The sequence below is a fragment of the Nymphaea colorata genome, unplaced genomic scaffold, assembly GCF_008831285.2.
Source record: "Nymphaea colorata isolate Beijing-Zhang1983 unplaced genomic scaffold, ASM883128v2 scaffold0572, whole genome shotgun sequence".
NCBI lineage: Eukaryota > Viridiplantae > Streptophyta > Magnoliopsida > Nymphaeales > Nymphaeaceae > Nymphaea > Nymphaea colorata.
The window spans coordinates 32,348-54,293 of record NW_022205078.1 but is presented as its reverse complement, the minus strand read 5'-3'; the positions used below and the strand labels follow the sequence as shown (position 1 = coordinate 54,293).

The following is a 21,946-nucleotide window of genomic DNA, read 5'->3' as shown; positions in this document are numbered from 1 at the left end:
CCCCCAACCCCAACCCCAACCCCAACCCCAACCCCAACCCCAACCCCAACCCCAACCCCAACCCCAACCCCAACCCCAACCCCAACCCCTAAGTTAACTGTTTCACAATCAATTAATTTAAATCTTGCAACAAAGCTTTAAGGATATCAACATCGCATTAATATTGATTTTGGTAACTTTTGAAGTGAGATAAAAATAATATAACTATCATGATTTGGCATTTTTGATATGATTTGGCTGCCTCTCATATTCCTTTTACTTCTTCCACTAATCGTCACCCCCTTTGTAGCTTTTATTATATTCGAAAGCTTGCTATTCTCCTATCTCAACTGAAATACTTCCTACTTCAAGCTATTGATAATCTTGGCCTTTAGTTTTCCCCAACTATGTCTGGCTCAGCTCTTTTAGCTTCATCTCGTAGGATATTATGACGATTTCCTTTCGCTTCAGCTACTTCTACATCTATTCGATCTTCTCAGGTAATGCATGCTGATCGCCCTCACATCCAGCCCGCTAATATCCTGATAGGCTTTTTGCTATTTGGGATTGGACATCTAGTTAGTCCTCGCCTTCATCTTTCGGATTTCCTCGTTAAGGTCTTAGTTCTGCTTGCTCAACTTGCTAATCTGATCCATGAACTTGATATTGGACTCCAAATATTCATGCGCCTTATTTTTCCAATAGAGATAGAACTCCTCGTTCTTCTAGGCGCCCTTCCTATTGGTCTGACTCACGCCGCTGAGACTTTCGAATCCGTTGGTGGCCCGTTCTATGGATTACTCCTTTTCCAATTTGACCCTTCCCTTTTCTCGCGGGATAGAGACTTAACTTTTTGGACTGTGGTCTGCGTTTCTTCTAGATGGTTGCGAAGGCCGTGAGTAATGAGGGTATTCGATTCGCTCTGTATAAAACTGACTTCGTTTCTTGCTTCCGGCCTTACGTTCTTGGTATATTTTATCTCCTTCTCGATCTACCTTTCCTTTCCGCTTTTTTCAACTGACGCCCTCACGATTGATTTCGAAGCTGAAGTCCGTTTAATTGGCAAGTTGGACGGCGAGTGAGGAGGGACGGGGATCTGGGCGAGGGGAGGACTCGGATGCTGGGCAGGGGCGGTTTGAAGGAAATGGAAAGTTTGGACTGAGCCTATTCCATACAATAATAATTATACCATTTTGCAAATTCAGTAAGTTTCGTTTAATTTCGTCGAGAGCTGATCTGACCCATTTTTTCCATCACTGAGCTCTCCTTTTCGGCAAGATTATGCTACGATAAGATATCCAATGCTGGTGGAGAATTATAATAACCAAAATGCAGAGAAACTACGATTTCATTTTCAAGGTGGTCTTCGTTGGCCCCTCGGAGTGGGCAAAACCGCCCTCCTGCAAAGTACTCCGACGACGTCTTTGAATAAAACCTACTCCCCACCATCGGCGTCGATTTCAAGTTCAAGTAAATCATCCAAGAGAAAGGTCGTTCAACATCGATGGAGATTTCGTCAAACTGCAACTCTGGGACACAGCCGGACAGGAAAGGTTCAAATCCGTCGTCTAGAGCTACTACAAGGATGCGGATGCCATCATACTGGTCGCAGATATCAATAACAAATTGTCACTGCAGGAGGTTGACGAGTATTGGCTCTATGAGGTGAGGAGCACATCAAGAAGGAGTGCCAAATCTATCTGTTCGTCAATAAGGCCGACGATCCCAAGACGAGACTACGCAAAGAGGAAATACAGTGGTGCGATAAAGAGAACCTCAGATATTACCTGTCTCCGCAAAGACAGGCAGAGAGGTCCATGAGGCCATCAACGACATCGCCACCATACTCAACAGGTCAAACCCCGCGAGGAAAACTCGAAGATAGTCATGAGTCTCAAGGAATTCACTCCAGAGATAAAGCAAAAGAAGTGCTGTTGATAAGAGTTAAACCCATCATATCACACATACCATACTCATCAATAAGATAAAGATCATTTGTACTTGGAGTTGTGGAGGATAGATTTGTTTTTGTCCTTGGAGACAGGCGGTTTCTCTATCTTGCGATGGGTGGATTGAGGTCGTTTCTTCTCGCTACTCTTGGGTTTAGCGATGTGTTTTATCTGTGAGGAGAGCTATCTTTTCAAATGCCATTTAATGGTCTGGAGAGAGGATCAAACATCCTGGTATAGGGCAAGAGCTCATTGAACTTCTTCATTTTGGTATAGCAGTGAGCCATCTTCATCATAAAAGTTACTTCTTCATCTGGAAAGATGGTAACGATTGATTTTAGTATACTCAAAGCTTTATCATGCATCCCTTCTAGGATATACAAATCAGCTAGCAATTATTTGCATCTTACCCTGCCTTTTAGAGAAAAAAGATGGCGTTTTTGTTGTCTCCCGCCTTCATGAATGCTTGTCCCTTCAGAGATGAGAAAGCCTTGTTATTGTCACTACTCTACTTGCACTCGTTCAGTAATTGGATGGCTTATTTGGCCCTATTACTAAAAATGAAGCACTCTGCTAGATGCATCTTGGGTATATCAGCGTTCGGACTTACCGTAATGCATTATCTGAAATGCTTTTCTGCCTTTTAGAGTTGTTAAGATTTTTCATATATATAACTCCAAGCTAGTCTCTAGCTGCCAGAAAGAATGGATCATCTTTTATAATCTCTTACAGAAGGGCGAGTTTTTAATTCCTTTTTTAATTAGGAAGAGCAATGCGATTACATATCTTGCGTAGATATTCTTTGGAGAGTAAGATAATGCTTCTGTGCCATAGAAATCGCTTTCTAATTGTTTTTGTTGGCGTTAATTAAATGAAGGCCATCATTTCATAGGGTTTATCAAATTATGGTTCATACTGATGACTTTGAGGAACATATCTTCAGCATTTTGTATTGGAATTGTTGTAATCATTTAGGGCAAGGCCATACCAAATCCTATAATCATCTGGTGATAGTTTGCTCATTTTTAGGTAAAAATCTTTCTTTTCGTTGTAATTTCCATTCTTAAGGTAGCAGAGGTTTAGCAAATCCAAAGGGGATACCTTAGATTTGCCAACCTATCGATTGAACCAGGTTTGGATGTCACTGTAATATCCCTAGGCTTAGTCTTTGCTGCCCCAACCCATGAATTCTATATGATTGCTGCTATCAGGATACGTGTAAATGATTTCCTCCAGGATCTCTATGGCCTGTGCAGCTTTCTTCTCCCTGAAGAAATCCTTAGACTGGTCATGAGAAAACTATACATAGAGTTAATCTGAGACTATTTTTACTAAAGCTAAGCCAGCCATTTCCGATTGCTGCTTTATTATATGTTGTCCCTCAGGTCGCTTTGAGATTCTCGTAATATTCTGCTGCCTTTTTCTTGTTGTAAATTTAGTATGTTTCATGAAGCTCAATGATGGCATCGAACCTTCTCACTTTGAATATTTAATTCTTTTTGATTTTGCGATTGGTGCAGAAGGGACATTTGAGGCTGTCCTTTTGGGTTCTATGCGACTATTGATGCAGGCCTGGCAGCAGATGTGCTGGCTGAGGCAGAGCATCATGGGGGTGTGTGAACGCAGGTCGAAGTTTTGGTGGCAGAGCTTGCATTTCTTGTCAAACAACTCGAGCAGACTCTTGACCAGTTCTTCGTCCTCCAAATCCACCATGGTAATGATCAAATGCCTGCAGGACCTCCATCTAAATGAATGACTATATTTATAAATATCGTCTCACTTTCCCAAAGATTATCCTCCCGCCATCTTACCATCCGTCCCACCTGCTAGCCACTTTGGTAAGCGTTTAATGCTGATAGATGGCAGTTCTGATATCATTTTTCAGGCCTTGGGTGGCTCTTGTTCGGTGGTGCGTTTGAGCAATTTGTGATCGGTCCACTTGTTCTTGTACATCCACCTGAAGAGGACGAATAAGAGATCAATAAGGGTGTCCTTTTCGATAGGGAAGGCCTTCTTGTGCTAATCGTGGTCCTTGACTATATCGTTGGAGAGGTCGATGATATCGGTCGGCTTCTTGGTCTCCCAGTATCCTTCCTCGTACTTGCGCTTCACCGTGAACCTCAATAGTTGAGGAAACACGTGAGAAGCTTCTTCTCTTCGCCCTGTCCGCCCATTATCCTGAGGAAGTGAGTACCCATATCCTGGCAGGTTTCCGATCCCTCGCTGCACTCGTAAGGCTAGTCGTAATCGATATTGGTCCTGTTCTGGACTGCCTTCTAGAGTTCTTCTACGCAATCGTAGTTCGCGATCGAGTTTTCTTCGTCATTGTTCTGGATTAAGGATAAGGTGCATTGGTGGGGAGGCGGGGGCGTCCGCGAGTCTTATCGGTTTTGGGTTTGATGAGTTGGCCTGGGGGCTAGGTTAATCTGTGGCTACCTTTCCTTCGTGTTTTTGTTTGACGTGGGTGAAGAGTGCGGGATAGGATAGGTACCACTTGCCACAGGGGCATCCAAACTTGCGTTCAGCTTCCTCCTTGTTCTTGACGGGAAGCTCGTGATTTTGGCCACTTTCCTATTCACTCATCAATAAACAATAATACACTTTCAATATGAATGGTTGGCTCATTCATGCAAAAAATAGGCGGGCTTCACCCCCCTCCGCAAAGATTGGTTTTTTAGTATAAGCTCACGTTTAAAGAATATTAATGGTAGCTTGCAATTAATTATTGTTTGATTTATTGATTCCCCTAAATGCAGACCAAAGACACCTACATCAAGTTTTAGTCCCTCGAGGAAGCAGAGAAATACGCCGAACGCACTGGCAACCTGGTTATGTTCATGGAAAACCAAGTCATCGATGCCACCTCCTTCGCCAAGCACCACCCAGGCGGCCCCAAAAGCATAATTTCTGCCAAGAACAGGGACATCAGCGAAGACATCAAGGCGCACTTCCCCCTCGCCGAGAATCTCGCGCAGTCCATGCTGATCGGCTACGTGGGCAAGGAAAAGGAGAGACTACTGGACCCCTCCAAGCCCCTCGCCTACCAGATCTGGCAGCTCTCTCAGGAGAAGTACAAGGAGGTGGTCAACGCGCCCCACTGGTTCTTCGTGCCTTCCCCCCGCCTCTTCGAAAGCGAGTTCTTCGAACGCCTCTCCTACAGCACCTGGTGGCACGTGGCAGTGATCCCAGCCATCATCATCCTCTATATGTTCACGCGAGAACAGCAATGGGCAGGCTTTGACCCCCTCTCCGGACTTTTCATGGCTGCCTTTGGCGTAATCTGCTTCACGCTGGTCGAGTACCTGCTGCACAGGTTTATCTTCCACGCCGAGTGGTACTTGCCCGACGTGAGGGTGATCAGGATGCTCCACTTCTTCCTCCATGGTATCCACCACATGCTGCCCAACGATCCGTAACTCTCTGCTGATTTAGGAGCCGCCTTGTCCTCCCGCCGCCCTTCGCCCTCGTGATCTGCGTCTTGGCTTACCCCGCTCTCCAATCGCTGCAATTCCCGCATCCCTTGCTGTAGGCCTGCTTCTGGTCGGGCTACCTGATAGGCTACGTGGTGTACGATAGCACCCACTATTTCCTGCACTTTTTGGACACTAGTCGCCACCCTGGGACCTACTTCCACCGTCTGCAGAAGTACCACAACCAGCACCACTACGGAGGAGAGCATGCCGGCTTCGGAGTCAGTTCTAGACTGTGGGACATCGTCTTCCGGTCGGGCTACAGAGAGTAGCGTATTCAGAAGACAAAATGATCGTATCCATCAACAGCATATACTCCTTGCTAGATTTATTTGGTTTATTTGTGTGTTATGGTAAATGGTAAGGCAGTTTAAATGTGATGTGATTTTTATAATTTATTTACTTTCTTATCGATCGATTTTATTTACCAACATCCTTGTCCCATTCGGCAAGGGCTATAGAGGGAGGACGGTGAGTCCCAGCTTGTATTTGATGGGGTAGATCTAGTTATAATATTTATTTGATCATCCCCTATACATTGCTTAGAGATGACTGATCAATCGGCTGTTAGCAATCCCCTCAATAACGATCTGCAGAGTCCAGGTAACGCCTTGCCTATTTAGCGAAGCTAATCTAGAAGGAGAGAGCTGGGGATAGAGAAAAAGCCAAGAGGGCTGGACGGAAAAAAAGTGAGTCGGATGCACTTTCCTTTGAAGGTGCGGTGTAGGCGTCGGGGGTGCAGCTGCCCTCCTATTTTAGCACTCTCAAGCACGTAACCATAATGTTGGGCCTTCTCTCGCTGGCCTTTGCCATCCCTCTCAGCGTAATAGCTTCCACCAGCAGCAGCTCATCCGCTAATAGCTCCCTCCTCCTCAACCTTTCCATCTTCACCATTGCCTCCACCTCCACCCTCGATATGCTGGCCTACCTGGCTCTTCCAGCCTATCTTATTCAGCTGGTACTGCTGGCTTTACTCCATTTTAAATCCAAGCAGATGCAATCCAAAATTGATCAGACCAAAATATTGCCCAACAACTACGCCGTCTTTCTGCGATTGCCGGCAATCCATCTTTCGGAAGAGGAGGTTTGCCAGCACATAGAGGCATGGTTCAAAAAGGAAATGAAATTCAATCCCCATTTCCCATAGCTGTTTCCCTAGCTTTGCCCCAACAACGAGAAATGTCAGACATTGATTCTTCTATGTTTTCGCAAGCGGGAAGGGATAATAAACTGCAGTCCCTAATCGTGGAGGCAGTGCTGCTTTCGTTCAGCTATCGATAGTACTTGAAGATAAGCTAGGAGGTGGAGGGACTGGACAAGTACCTGAAGGACGATCACGTGGAGGAGCTGAAAGCGGAGCAGATCAACGCCCTCATCCACCTCTACAACAAGAAGAAGAACATCCTCGCCCTCCTCCCCACCAACTAGTACTGCCTCGTCATCTTCAAAAACGTCAAACACGCACAGTACTTCTACAACAAGATCCACTCCAACTTCCTCAGCAATTTCTTCTGCCCCTAAAGATACAGCGATTTTGAAATTAAACACGAGAAAGTAGAAGCAGTGGAAGGACTGCTCCCCAACTAGATATACTGGCAGGAATTGCACGAGAGCGGATGCAGGCTGGTCAGGAAAAGGCTGAAACTGGTTGCACTTTGGATGCTGTTTGCCTGTCTGGGGATTGGGTTTCAGTTTGGCTCAATATATATGAGGTGGACGAACATCATCACCCACTCCAACGAGGCAGCTTACTGCATCATGTCAGCCATCATCATCAATCTCATTGTCTTCATCAGCAATAAGTTGTTGGTCAGGATTGAACAGCCATACCAATATTATTCGCAACAAAAGAAATCTATAGTTCTTCAATCCTCCTCCTAAATGTGGTCTGCCTCACTTTGGCTCCTCTCGGCATCAGCTACCTCATTTCCCCCTCGCTGCTTTACGACTCGAATGGTTTTATCCCTTACCAACTGTCCACATAGTCGTGTTTATGCTGATGTCTATTGCTGATATATACATCTCAGCTCTATGCTGCCGAAGGAGCATAGCCACTTAGGTCGATTCCGTCCCGGTATAAAAACCAACTCACAACATATAATCACTGCTGGCTGCCTTTCTAACAGTGGCTTCCACCATCTACTGCACAGCGCCTTTCCTTCCGCTCGTTATGCCACTTGCCTTACTATGGTTTTTGGGAATGTACTTCCTAGAAAAAGTTAATATCACTCGCCTCTATGAGAAAAGCGACTACCACAGCAGAAAACTCATGCAATCGATGGGATTATATTTGAGAAGATCAATCTGCCTTTTTATATGTGGAATAGCCGTCGTTTTCGCCTATGCTTCAGCCAATTTCAACAATCCTTGGTCAATACCAGCAATCATTATAATCCCTCTGCTATTCCTAACAATGCTCCTCTTCTAATTGATAACTTTCTAGCCATTCTAGAATCTCCTCACCTGTTCCAGCCCAAAGAAATAATCCTAGCTATCCGGTTCTCTTCTGGAGGGCAGTTACTCCAAGGTGAGGCACAACTTCGTGATGCTTTACTAGCAATTCAACTTCGCCATCAGCTACAAGCTCACCCAGGACAAGTCCCACGGCTACAGCACCCGCATCAAGATATACGAGTAACTCAACACAATGTCCAAGACCCTATCGCTCTCGCTCAAGGAACGCCTCTTCACTAACGTCAACCCCATCATCAACAACGATAAGCGAAAATAGAAAGCCGAAGAAGGACGTCAATGATATCTACTTCGAGTACGAGAGAAAAGTAACCATGAAGAAAGCCAATCCCAAAATCACCATTCCGCCCCTCTTCAAAAAGTAAGACTCCATTTAGAGGAACCCCGAGGATGACAACTAGGTGGAAATGGTCAACTTCAATAGCATCTTCTCCTCCGATGACAAGGAGGGCAAGAGGATGCTCAAACGCCAAATCAAGAAGAAAATCAACGAAAATCTTGCCTAAAAATAATGATCTCTCTGCCCTTTTCTCTACCATCCAGACATACACTCAATCGATCACGCAGCATCACCATCCCTACTTGGGAGGCATGCCCTTCTGGCTCTTCTTGCCTCGGTTCTTATCCGGATTGAGGAATTTGTTGAGCTTGTTGATGGAGGCCTCATCGAGGTCGATTCTGATCTTGACGCTTCCGTTGGGATACTGCTTTGACTTCTAGTAGCTGTATTCCGTATCGATGTTGAAGGTGTGGTTGGTGTATTCCTTGATCCACTGCAACACTTCCTCATGCAGCTCCAACCGATAATCCACCTAATACTTTTGCTTTCCCGTCAGTTCCTGCAGCTTCTGCTCGATCGCCACCACCAGCTCCTGCATGCCTGAACCAGTCAGACAGCTAATCTTCGGCGCCCCATCCTCCACCTCTGCTTCAGCCTGGAGATCAGCCTTGTTCCATACTTCCAGCATGCGGTCCGTGTAGAAAGCGGAATCGAACTTGAGCTCCTTCAGGATCTTGATCACAGACTGCTTCTGGAGGTCGTGCTGCGGGTGGGAAATATCGCGCAGGTGCAGCACCAGGTCGGCGTGGGCGATTTCTTAGAGAGTGCTCTTGAAGGCCTCCACCATCTCCACGGGGAGGTTAGTGATGAAGCCGATCGTGTCGAGCAGGGTGACTCTTGTCCCAGATGGCAGGACGACTCTGAATTATGAATGGTTTCTACTGGCGGGATGTGGTATTAAGGGTCTGGAAGAGCAGATCTTTGCTCTTCACTTCCTCTTTTTTCATGAGATAGTTGAGGAAGGCTGACTTTCCCACATTGGTATAGCCGACCAGGGCCACAACTGGCGTGTTTCTGCTGCGGCGTTTCACTTTTTCCTGCGTGATTTTGCGCAACCTGGCCTCTTCCTCGATGTCCCTGCGGATCTTGGCTTCCTTGTCCCTGATCTGCCTGCGTTCGACTTCCAGCTGGGACTCGCCCTCGCCGCTCATCGTGCGCGCGGCCCTGCGCTGCCTGGCCGAAATCACCTCCATTTGCACTTCCTGCGCCTGCATGAGGTCGCCGAAGAAGAGATTAAGGTTGGAAGAGTAGGTGGCGCCGTCGCGGACCAAACGCGTGCGCAAGTAGCTGAGGTAGCTCAGCTCTATCTGCAGGCGCGATAGCTTGGTGGTGGCTGAGTCAGGTGAGCCTTACATCTCTGGGCGAAGATCTGCAGGATGATGCTGAAGCGGTCGAAGATTCTGATCTTCCTGAATCCCTCGCTTTCCCTCCGGGTCTTCAGCTCGGACTGATCCTCAGTTTCAAACTCAGTTTCGCTTTCGCTTTCGTTGAAGCCTCTAAATGCGGACGCGGGGGAAATGTTGTTGATCCTTGCCTCGATGAACTTCTTCAAGTTTTTTACCTGGGTGGGTTTCAGTCAGCGTTGATGTAAAGGCAGTCCACTTGGTTCTTGCTGAGGTAGTCTGCGATGAAGTTCAGTTTCCCCTTGGTGAAAAAGGTCTTCTTGGTGATCCTGCGTGCGCGGATAAGGGAGGAGTTGGCGAGTGATTCCCTCAGCAGCTTGTCTCGCCACTCCTTATAGAGGTCTCCTTCCGACTCGCTTCCCCCTCGTCGAAGATAATGCCGTCCTTCTGAGTGGCTGCAGTAAAACATAAACGGTGCCGCTGCCCAGCGAGGTGCGCACGTAGTCGCCGTCCCTGATCTCGTCAGTCGATGACTCGATGTAGAGGGAGTTGTGCCTGGTGCTTGAACTGATCGGCAGGATGTGGTTATTGTTCCAGTAAGGGCCTTTGACGATGCCCCACCCGAGTGACTTGGCAAGGCCGACTGCCTCTTCTGCCAAGTATTGCTCGACGACTGGCCCCTTGCTAACTGAGGGGATGCGTACTGGGGGAAGGAGACGGGGTGCAGGATCATGCAGCGGACGGGTGACCGGATGCTGGTGCAGAATAGGCGGAAGGGTAGAGTTAGCAGGCGTTGCGCCATTCGGATTAAGATTAATTGAGAATAATAATGCGGAGTTCATTTAGCAAACCAATCCAAAGCTTCATTGTCTTCAGACCAGATGGATAGGCTTGAAGAATAGGGGGTTGATGGGTGGGAAATATTAAAATGTGGGATATTGTGTATGAATTATCTTTTGCTAGCTTGCAGGTGATTCCTTTTTGAAAGAATAGCGATGTGTTATGGCGATATTTATTGATTGTTTTCCCATTTTTATTTTTTAGTTATAATTAGAATCGATATTGAATGGAGAATATAAAAACATCCGCAATACCGAATCAGGTGAGTCGTAAGCATACTTCCAAGATAATGCCAAGCTTGTCTTCCATAATCTTGCCCTCCAAGCCTTTCTTTCCATTTTTATTTGCTCACCATCTATAAATTACATCGCCGAGTGGTTCCGCCTTGAAAAATAAGCTAGAAAAAATAGATTTGCCCATTATTGCATGCTTTTTCAAGTTTATAAGCCATTTAGTTAAGAATTTACGCCATCAGTGTTGCTTTACAATAAAATAGGCAATATTACCCCCACAACACAATCCAAATGGAGAATCTTCCCATCTTTTATATTCAAATCCATCGTGGCCTTAGGTTGTCACCAGTTATCAAATTTTTCAGACCGATGTAAAATGCAGTAGAATAGAAATGGACGTCGTAAGTCCTAAGAAAGGATTATAAGTTAAGAGAGTTTCGCACGGGGAACAAGTTTACCCGGACTGAAGAAACACTCGATTTTGGGGTGGAGATTTTCTGCTTTGTTTTTTTAAAAATGTGATTCTAACTTAAAATCCCCCCACCGGAAGGGGCGTCCTTCAATGACTCATTCCAAAACAGTGCTATTCTTGCGTTCACTCCTGCGTGGGCTCTCGGAAGGCGGTGGCGCAATGTGGGAAACAGCACCTGCCTTTCCCTTCGTTGTTGCGCTCTATAACCATTTATGGCCCTCTGCCTATAATAAAATAGACTGGTAGTGCGAAGTGCATGAAGAACAGCGCCCTGCTGAAGGTGGCCAACTGCGCCATCCTCTGCCTGCAGAAATACTCCAACAAGGACAGCCTCGAACGACAGGCTGAGGCTCAGGGAGTCACGCAAAGCCTTAGAGCTCTCAAGCTACACGACCTAGCCATCAACCAGGAAAATCTTGAGACACGTGGCATTGGTTACCGGAACGTGCTGTAGAAGAAGGGTCTGCGCATCACCGTTTACTTTTTGCCTGCTGGCGAGACCATAAAGCTGCACAACCACCCGGCGATGCTGGTTGTCTCCTACGTGGTGCAGGGGCGGATAGAAGCCAAGGTCTACTCGCCCACCAGCTCGCCCGCCCTCTACAACAAGGAAACCTCAACGCTGACTGCAGATTCGGTCAGCTATATCGACGGCCTCAGGACCAACCACAAGAATCTCCACGAGTTTAAGGCCATCGAAGACACCTTCTTCCTCGATATCCTCTTCCCAGACTACGACGACAAACGCGAATGCACTTTCTTCGAAGAGGAAGAGGCAACCTCCGAATACACATTCAAACTGAAACCGGCGGATCCAGGAGAGCTGAGCTTTTTTTAGATCTGAAGGACTACGGTTGATATCCTTCTGTATTGTCTATTTTTGCGATAAGTGAGCGGGGCCTGGCAGGGTGGTTTGCTGTGTGTTGTAAGAATGAAATGTATGATGGTTATGATGAGTGAAGGAATACAAGTTGTCAGTATCAAAGTGGGGGGCAGACTGTCCTGCAGGTGGGGCACTCCAGCTTCACGTCCAGCCATTGCGTCAGGCACTCCTCGTGGAAATGGTGGTTGCAGGGCGTACGCATCACTACCACCTCCTGGTCCAGCAGCTCCTCCTTAAGGTCCTCGCCCACGCTCTCGTTGATCCTTAGTCCGTTGCTGTCGCTGCCTCTTGTGGAGGGCGAACCGTGGTGCTCCACTAGTCCCTGCAGACAGATGGCGCAATCCTAGGTGCTGTCGCTTGTTCTGATCTTGATACGATAGTCGAAATAGTTTGGCAGGAAGCGTTTGGGAACGAAGAAACGAGAGCCAAACGATTCTGTAATGCAATCAGTATGACTTATAGAAGAAAGATAGAGAGTAGTATGAGGAAAAGAGTAGGATTTGGTGCCAATTTGAATCTATTCTCAGGACAGGCCCTCTAATAGAGCGGGATCAAAAGACGGCTACCAATAAATCCGAAGATATAGTAAGGATTAAAATGTGGTTTTTGTCCAATCTCACATTGTGGACAATCTGCGGCAGCAGCAGCAAGTTCCTTAGCAGGATCATCCAGGGATCATACGCAAAGAAGTAGGTGAGAGTAAGGTAGAGGAACAGGCCAAGGTAGAACTGGATGTAGAAAGAGGTGAGTCTTTTCCTCAAAAGCTGGGGGTTTTCCATGTTGGCCAAGTTGTGGCTCTTCCAAACTAGGAACAGCATCTTCATATCGAAGATGATGAACAGCACGATCAGGCTCAGCGCCGGCAGGATGAAGAAAAGATACCCGCTTCCCGAGCCCATGATGTACTGGATGTGAGTCATGGTCTGCGAGAAGTCCTCGATGTTGCAGAGCGACAGCGTTAAGAGGGAAAACTTAGCACTGAAGACAAAGTTTGGAGCGTCCATCACCTTCAGCAGCACGTAGCGCTGTATATCTGGATGGCGTCACAGCGCTCATGTACAGACTGTAGGCCATGGTCGACAGGATCTGCTTAGGGGAAGGTTACCTGGTTATAGTATCTCAGCTCTGCAGTAAACTCGAAGTTGTTGCCCGTCATTTGTATGGTAATCGTAACTTCCTCGTAATCCTCACTGTCCAGGTTCTCGAATGTGATCCGCGAGTTCACTGCGTCCGTCTGCTGTAGGTCGCCTTCTCTTTCCCTCCATATTTTGGAGTAGGTAAGTGAGTGGCTGGGGTTGGCCCAGACTCCGGTGATGGGATCGACCTCGACGATGCCTTTGACATCGAGGAGCATGACGCGTTCATCCTCGTACTTGGGGTCCATAAGGACGATTTCCACGCTGTTGACCACTTCCCGGTTGGGCGAGCCGTAAAAGATGGCGATCAGCTGTCCGGAATGCTGCTCCAAGTAGTCGAAATTTTTCTACATGCCTGCACTCCTACGCCCGATTGTCGCGATGTATACTCGCCGTAGTACTCGCGCTCGATGGTGATATCGACAGGACTGGCCTTGGCTCTCGCCGCCAGCATGAGCGCCCCTAGGAGGGCTATCAGCAGAAGCCGGGTTTGAAACATCAAGAATAAATATAAGTTCGAGCAATTTAGGCCATCGCCCTTTAAGAGCCCTCCCAGACCGATCGGAAATGCCAACCAAAAAAAAAAGTAACCCCCACACCCAAGGAGATTTATCATTGGCAAGATAACTGCTAACTTTCGCCCCTATAATATTATTAATTCCCCATACCACATCACCACCCACACCCCTTTCCTCACCCACTAGATGCGGTCAACTAGAATCTTCGTCTATCCTTCCGCGTAGGGTAAGATGGAGGGCGGAGGGATGGCGGAATATATGTGCGTTGTGGTATGGGAGGAGTGAGTATATAAGGAATGGGATCAGTGTTCCTCTTCCTTCCTGCGTGGATCGTTGCGGGATTTGATTTTCTTCAGTTCCTCCTGGGTGTAGTAGGTGATTTCCTTCTTGTCCTCCTTCTTCTCGTACTTGGATCCCTTCCTGCCGTAGATCTTGAACCCGTATACCTTGGGCACGTACTTGGTCTCGATGGACTTGGGCAGCATATCGGGGTAGACCATCAGCAGGATATGCGCGAAGGAACAACCGAAATAGGCTCCGTCGATATCGTGGCACTTCTTCTTCGGCATGTAGACCTCCTGGCACCGCGGACAGAAGATCTTCACGCGCGAGGTGCGGATCTACTCGCTCATACCGATCGGCAGCGTGTGCTGGCGCTCGCACAACACCCGAGGACAACCCCGAAAGCGCCCTTCTGGTACTTGTCGCGCATTATCGCCAGGCCCTTCGGCGTTATTATGTATCTCGCGTGGATCAGTCCGTAGATATCCGTCGCCTCCTGGTAGATGGAGAGGTATCTGCATCTCACAACTATTACCTCTCATCTTCAAGCTCTTCTTCCTCGGGCGGGTCAGGACGCAGGACCATTTAAAGCGCATCGCTTGATGGGAGAGTGGGTACTTGTAGTGATCGAACATTTGCTTCAGTCCGTAGAGGTTGAAGCTGTCGCGGATGTACTCCTCGTCGACCTTGCAGAAGAACTGGTGGTCTTCGAGGTTGCAGAACCAGCTGATCCACCCGTAGCTCTCCTCCGAGCTGTACGAATCGCTCTCCGACATGGATTATAACCACAGCTATCAAATAAGCAATAAATCGATTAAACCCACGAGCCCGCCTCACCCTCCGCTTGGAACTATAATTAACTGCGATCACAGGGGCGCCAAAGCCCGCAGCACGGAGTTGCCTGGCGGACTCTTGCCCAAACAACGCTTGAAGAGACCCAGCTCCCGCCTCAGCATCTACTTTTCAGCCTTTAGAGATCGCAACTTGCTTACCAAATCACGCAGCTACTCTACGCCAATCTAGACTGTTGCCGGCTACGGTTTGCTCCTTGGCTAGTCGACGTCTGTCCTGAGTCTATTTGGACCACAATCGATGCTGCGTTTATGTCTGGGTTCTTTGGTCAATCGTTCTGTGGACATGCCAAGTTCCTTGCCTTTGGGATACAATTCTGCGGTGCGTTTGACTAGCTGTATGGTGGTGTCCTGCAGTACGAGCGACTTCTTGTATTTATGGGCAGAGCGGGGGTTGTGGTCCAGCTCGGGACGGTTGGTGGCGTTGCGGAGCGGTTCGCGCGGTTGGTCGTTGTTGGGTTCGCAGTTGATGCGGATGTTCATGGAGGCGATGTGGGACTTATTGAGGGGAAACATGGTCTTGGTCTTGGGACGCCCCTAAGGCCGGTAGAGGTTGATCATAATAACGGTAATATAATAGGAGGACGCGCCACAACCACCCTGCTTATGAATCTGCCCTTAGACTGCATTGCCGCACCCATTTCTGATGTAATTGATAGTTTGTGAATGAGTGAAGTTGATGAGTACGTACGCGTGCTGAGAAAGTGGCGTGACCAGGACAGCAGGAGCATCCTGCAGATCCTGCAGCGCATCACTCAGGCAAGGGATTCGCCGGTCCGTAGCTGGATGAGATCTCGCGAGCTGTGGTTGACTTCCACAAGGAGATCGGGAAGGCGGAGGAGGACGAGGTGGACCCCAAGTGGTTCTAGCTCTCCATCAACCTCAAGAAAAAGCTCAAGAAGTTGCAGGACAACCAGAAGGGCGCAGAAAAACCACGCCTCGAAAAAAAGCCCAGCATCGTCGTCGACTTCCCCGAAGCACTCCTCGCCGGACGAGGACCCAACGACCAACAGATGCTCAAGTCCATCTATAAGAATCTCGTCACCTTCTTCGAAGAGGCAATCAGAGATACCAACACCGTACCCTTTGTCCAGGCCGTACTCAGAGAGTTGAAGTACATGTTCGAAGGTAACTCCTCCCACAATTAGATAAGTCGGAAGAAGCTCTACACAAACGCATCAACTCGATTTGCCATCGCTTGGCCCGGTAAAGCTCTCGGTAGGCTAAGGAGAAGATGCTGAGTGGTCGTATTACAGCTCGCGAGCTGGCATGCGACGACGAGTAGCTCTACTTCGACGAGAAGACGCGTGAGAACATCAGAAAGAATCAATTGGCGCAGTTGTAGGAGAGTAGGACTGGCTTTTACGACGAGATGAAGAAAAACATCAACAAAGACGCATGCGAGGAGTGCCGCTTCTGCCACAAGAAGAACGCCTTCTGCGAGGATATGAAGCAGATACGAGCTTCCGATTAACCCATGACCAGGTTCATGAGATGCAATGCCTGCAATAAGGCTTGGAGGGACTGATTTGCGCCATTTATTATCAACTCAAAAGAGGCATAGCTTATTATATACATACAGAAACAATGACAATAGCCATCACTTCAGAGGGAAGCACGGAGAGCCTTCATTTTTGGCACCATCTTTTTGTAGTTGATATTGGCTTACTTTACTGATGGGATTGCCTACATCACTTTTATCCATTTGGAAAGTTTTTCCCACCTACCGAACTCGAAATCGATCAGCTCAAGGAATGTGATTTCAAAGTAGGCCACTAAGTCAGCAACAGTCAGCGTCTTCCCGATCAAAAATTATGACTATTTGAAGTAGTTATTGTTGATGAAGGTGATTATTCCTTCCACTTCACCCCGCATGACCTTTTCATCGGGGACGTTGGCTTGCTGAACGGGGTAAAGTTTGCTGAAGAGCGCAGAGTAATTAAGAAGGGCGCATTTGCGAGTGTTAGCGTGATGGTAGTGCAAGTATTCCTAGACTTTTGCCAGCACGATTTCGCTGCCATTTGGTCGAAACTGTTCGAATTTGTTGAACTTGCGGGATAGGTAAGAGATTATGGCATGGCTTTCTCCCAAGGTAAGGCCATTATCCGTGTCCCTGATGGCAGGAACGCGCTTCATTGGGTTCAGACTGGCATAGGACTAATCCAGATGCTGCGTAGAGGAAGATTTTACTTGCAATTTGGCGATGCGGATTTCTTTGATGGTGATTGGGATGCTGTTGAGGAGGCAGAACGCGAGGACAGCTCGGGAAGGCTGCGATATGTAATCCATGTAAAGCTCAATGGCCATTTGGTAATGATAGATTGATTATCTTTTAATATAAAAATCAAGTATCTTCTTATCGAGTGAGATGGTCATATCTCTCTGTCGTGCTCGTTGATGTTGATGTATGCATCGCTGACCTCCTTGCAGATGATGCAAATGCCATCACAGCATCCTTCGCAGAGAGCAAGGTGGCCACACTCCAGGTAAAGCATGCATATCTAATTTTCACCACACTTCAAGCAAGGATGGGCCAAGTTTGGCTTATCCTTCTTCACAACTTCTACCGTCTTTGCTGCTGCCTTGCGCCTCCTGCCTGCCTGGTTCATCTACCGCTTTAACAGCTAATTCTGATACCTTCCACTTAGGAACTCCTCGTTCCGCTACAAGTGTTCCTCAAATCTTTTCTCTTGCCGTGAAGCCACAATTTAAAACTGAGGCTCGGGGATGGGCTTCGGCGGTGGAGCTGTGGCGGCGTGGAGTTCGATGAAATAGTTGAGATCGTTTAGCGGCATGTTGAGAGTTTTTTCTAGCGCCTAATCTGCCACAAAGCCTAAAGCAATCAACTATTTCTTCATCTTCTTGCGCTGGTCCTTAAGGAAATCTATCTACGGAATGATCGGCTAGTGCTTGCCTTCTTTTATCTTCTCGGTAATGAACTCGCTTTTGGCTGCTTTTAGTGACTTCTTTTCCTTGTTTGGCTTGATTCCCTTCCGCTGCATATAGGCAACGAACTGAGAGGGGATTTCGGAGAAGGTTTTGCGAGCCAGTCGAGTTTCAGTCATCGCATTTCGTTCCTAAACTAGGTATTCTTTGAAATTGATGAAGTCCACCATGTCCCGCTCGCAGACTTTTCCCGTGCGTTCTGACTTCAACAGCTCTCCGTCTTGATCCAGTTTCTATAGCTGAGTAAAATCACCATCTCCTAAGCCGACCATCACGATGGAGAGTGGCAGCAGAGAAGCTTAGATGATGCGATCGATGGTAAGCTCTACATCATCAAAGGATCCATCAGTAAGCAGAACCAGAACGTAGTAGTTGGATGACTGATACTCAGCCTGTGCGAATTGGACAGCCATCCCAATCACATCCGATAGCTTAGTTGGCCCGTGCGGTTGGATGCGAGCAAGTGCCTCCTTATATAATTTCACAATTTCGTCCACTCCTCCAGTGATCAGCGGATGGTAGTAGTTACCGTTTAGGGCGAAGCAATGCCCCACGCTCTTGTAGTAGGGCGGCAGACGCGCTCCGAACCCATAGAGGGCGATTTGGTTGTAGTAGTCAAAGTACTGAAGCATGCCCACGATTTCGTTAATGGCCAAAATGTAGGGATTGCGTTTGTCGTCCGGATGGTGCAATGGCTCACCCTTGAAATTGGAATTCGTAAAGTCGATTCCCAGCAATAGGTGGAGGCGTGCGCCATTTACGATGTATGTAAGGAAGGAGTCTCGATTGACCTTTGCCCACCTCAAAACTGCCACGTTACCAACAACGAAGCCATTCTTATATACTCGTTGAGAAGCTCCTTTTTCCTCCTGCGTCAGCAAAGACTGCAGCGTAAGTTCCTCAGTAGAGCCTATTTCTTCATGCGAATCCACGTCGTAGAGGCGAATGCGCAGTCTGGTGCTATCCTCGCTGGGGAACTTGTTGGCTGCTACTTTGAGCAGGTCAAACTGAGCTTTTCTTTTGACTTCGATGTGGTTGGAGCGGGCGACTGGCACCCACTCACTATCCCGCAGAACTTAGATCATGAAGTACATCTAAAGCCTGCCTGTGAAGTTGAGAGCCTACAGCTCCACCTCATACTTGAGGTTGCCTCCGTCGTACTCGCAACAACTCACCTTAAGGACTGTCTTCTCCTTAGCAGCAGTATCCTTCAACGTTAGGGCCAATTCAGAATTTTAGTTGTCATTTAGAATCTACAGCTTGTGGCTTGCTGTGCCCACCAACGTCTGTTCTGCCAGATCCTCCAGAGCTGGTCTTTTGCAGTTATAGACTCTAAACTCGATCTAATCCTGTCTTTCGGAGCTGGAGGGGAGGATGAAGGAGGCGAGGAACTTGGGATTGGGATCATTACTGATGATTTCAGTCCTGCCCAGCTCCACATCTTCGCCCTGGATATTCTTGAACAGCGCCACCAAGGTGTGCATTTCCTCGAACGCCTTCGCAGGAGGCAGTGAAGCCAGCGCCAACGACAACTAAAGGTTGGAAATGTGCTCCTTGTGCTTGATGGCCAACGCAATATTGGCAGCCTCAATCACATCCACATCCACTTACTTCTACTGACTGCGCACTCGTTTCCACTCGCTCAACTCTACCTCAAACCAAAGATACTTTCAGAGCTGTGGTTGTTGTTAGCTGATGCCGCCTTCACGTTGGACAGTGACGATCCCATCCGGTTTATAATAATTGGAGTTTAGACAATAGAGCGCCTCTGTCGTATGGAATATATGGTATATAAGGTGGTGATTGTGTGCTCATAGTACTCGAGTAGAGATCACTATAGTTTGAGGTCTTCGAATAATTTTTGCTTCCCCAGGATGCGCAGGAACTCCGCTTCCTCGATCTTGAAGCAACTAGTCCGGATGGTATCGATCAAACGGTCGTTGTCCTGCTTGTCCATCAGCTCCGCCTACAGCAGCTCCAAGATAGTCATGGCCACTTTGAAGAAAGTGTTAAACCCTTCGCTGAACCACAGGTCCCAGATTTTTCTATATTAGCAATGCTTTACGATACGATGCGGAGACTAAAGGCGCGGGAGTATAGGGTGTAAGCCCATTCGATGAGGAAGAGCTAGGAGTCCACTCCTGATGCGTGGAGATGGCGGTGCAATTTGGGCCTCTTGTCGGCCAGGCACTCGTCGAAATATGAGACGATTCTGCGAATTTTGACCTCGTCGAACATGTAGAGAGCGTGGACGAAGGGATCGTTGAGGACCAAGTTGGCGAAGCAGACAAAGGAGCAGTAGGGGTTGAGGCGGATTAGGAAAATCCAGGCGAGGTAGCTCATGCCCTGCACGTAGCGGATATCCGGCCGGTACAGCTCGAACACTTCAGCAATTTTTTAACCTCCAGTCCCACGCGTCTACTCTTCTATTCGTCTAATTTTAAATCCATCCTTCGCAGGTCCAAGTCTATTATCGAATTCCTCGGCGGCTTGTTCTCCAAATTGTCCTCCAGCTGCTGCACCAGCAACCCGTACAATTTCTTAGTGATGCGCTGCTTGTTTTCGATGGACTGAGTGAGGTAGGTTTTACATTGAACCAGAAGACGTGTCTAAACTTTTAGTGGAAATAGCTCCGCTTGCCCAAGGAACGGATCTTGGAGGCTCTCACCTTGCGCTCCTCTACGATCTAGTTGTAGAGAGAGACGGCGCCCTCCTCCACTGTCTCGTCCTGCAGGAAGAAGCCGTAGTAATCGGCAAAAGGGGATCGGTCGGAGTCGCGTTCAAGGGATGGCTCGACGAGGGTGTTGCTGAGCTTGCTCTTAAAATTGCGGATCACCTCCAGGTGGAACTGGCCGGTCCTGTTTCGCTACACTGAGAGAGGCCCCAGGGCGCCAGAACTGTCCCGTTTTATGAACTCCCTTTGGAAGACCTGCACAGTCCTCAGGAGGGCTTCATTATTGTCAGCGATGTTTCTCACCTTTTCGTTGAGGAACTCGATGGTCTCCCTTGCGTTTCTCAATTCCTGCTCGCCCGCCAGTCTGGCGAGGACGGATGCGTGCAGTTATTCCTGCAATCTAACTATCTCCTGCTTGAGGACCAGGATTAGCTCCTGCTGCTGCGAGATCAGTTCGGCGGACATGCCCTTCTCGATGTAGAGACTGTTTCGTTAAGGCAACTAGCTCATCGAAGTAACATTATACCATTCGAATTTAAAAATAACATTAGACCACGGCCAGTACGGTACCGCACCACCGCATTTAAACAAAGGGGAAGGGAGGCAGAGAAGGGGAAGGGATATTACGAAAATCAGGCTGGCTTCCTGCGCTGGGAAGTGTTTCGCTTACTCTTCAAAGGCTACGTGGTGAAAAATGCCTTTTCTTCAGCTATGTGACCCTCCTACTCGGCTTCCTTACCCAGCGTGGGCAGTCCGCGACTCTTAATCGTCTTTATGTCGGTCTTGTTCACCCTGTTTCGCATGATGTCCTCTTTCTTGTAGAAGGAAGCTGCGCCCCGCTTACGCTCAGAGTTACTGTTAAGCGAACTGCTGGACACTACGCTCTTGTTCTGCGAGAAATACTTCTAAGATCTATTTAAAATGAATGATACTTAAGAGCCACCTTGTTGTTCTATAACGCGTATTTAGTAATCCGTGATTTGATTTTTTCTGCTTTGGCATAGTCGCTAAGTAGCCTGTCCTTGCTGAGGTTAGACGAAACACTGCGCATTTTGAAGAAAATACGACTATTCTCCTTTTCAGTTTCAATTATTTTGCGCTTGGTCAATGCGGGGACGGGCTTGGGGCTGGGTGAAGCGGAGTGCGGTCGGATGGTGTGTATGAGGTATACCTTGCAAAGGATTTAACGTTTTCCAGTTTGGTCAGGAACTTTAGGTTGGACTGGTTGATCTGGAGGTTGTTCTCATTGAACTTGTGCGCGAATGAGCGACTCTTGCTATCCTTTATGTGCTGGAGATGCATGTGACGGTTATGGTCCACGTTTAGTACATGCTTGCGCTACTCGCGAATGCGCTACAGCTTCTTCAAGTGGTTCTCGTACGTCCTGGGTAAAAAGAGCGGTACAGTTTCTGGTTGTAGATCTAGGAAATGGCAGGAGCCCGCATCAGTGTCGGCTTCATTTTTATAATTAATTATATTGTAGGCAGGCAGGCAAGGAGTGGTGGGACGGCAGGGGAAGATTATTTATTTGTATAGATGGATGGGAGGAGAAGGGACG

General features: G+C 47.8%; 3 protein-coding genes across 3 annotated transcripts; 1 reads left to right on the top strand and 2 right to left on the bottom strand.

Moving 5' to 3' along the window:
* The first annotated feature begins 4,765 nt into the window (after nt 1-4,765).
* Nucleotides 4,766-5,344, top strand: LOC116245206 (ceramide very long chain fatty acid hydroxylase SCS7). Its single transcript, XM_031616862.1, has one exon. The coding sequence runs from the start codon at nt 4,766-4,768 to the stop codon at nt 5,342-5,344; it is 579 nt and encodes a 192-aa protein (XP_031472722.1).
* An 8,593-nt stretch (nt 5,345-13,937) lies between these two features.
* Nucleotides 13,938-14,693, bottom strand: LOC116245205 (uncharacterized). The gene is given in 4 exon segments (XM_031616861.1): nt 13,938-14,314; nt 14,317-14,452; nt 14,455-14,535; nt 14,538-14,693. Coding segments are annotated over 4 exon segments (750 nt in total).
* A 3,320-nt stretch (nt 14,694-18,013) lies between these two features.
* Nucleotides 18,014-19,443, bottom strand: LOC116245204 (uncharacterized). The gene is made up of 2 exons (XM_031616860.1): nt 19,367-19,443; nt 18,014-18,776 (listed from the first exon to the last, which is right to left on the bottom strand). The coding sequence occupies exons 1-2, from the start codon at nt 19,441-19,443 to the stop codon at nt 18,014-18,016; spliced, it is 840 nt and encodes a 279-aa protein (XP_031472720.1).
* Between the last annotated feature and the right edge of the window lie 2,503 nt (nt 19,444-21,946).

Excerpts from the sequence above, each read along its gene's own strand:
- LOC116245204 (XM_031616860.1), bottom strand. The coding sequence starts at position 19,443 with ATGGGATCGTCACTGTCCAACGTGAAGGCGGCATCAGCTAACAACAAC. Across the intron at positions 18,777-19,366 it reads GAAAGTATCTTTGGTTTGAG|TGAGTGGGTGCCAGTCGCCC; the intron begins GTAGAGTTGAGC and ends TCTGCGGGATAG.
- LOC116245206 (XM_031616862.1), top strand. The coding sequence starts at position 4,766 with ATGGAAAACCAAGTCATCGATGCCACCTCCTTCGCCAAGCACCACCCA.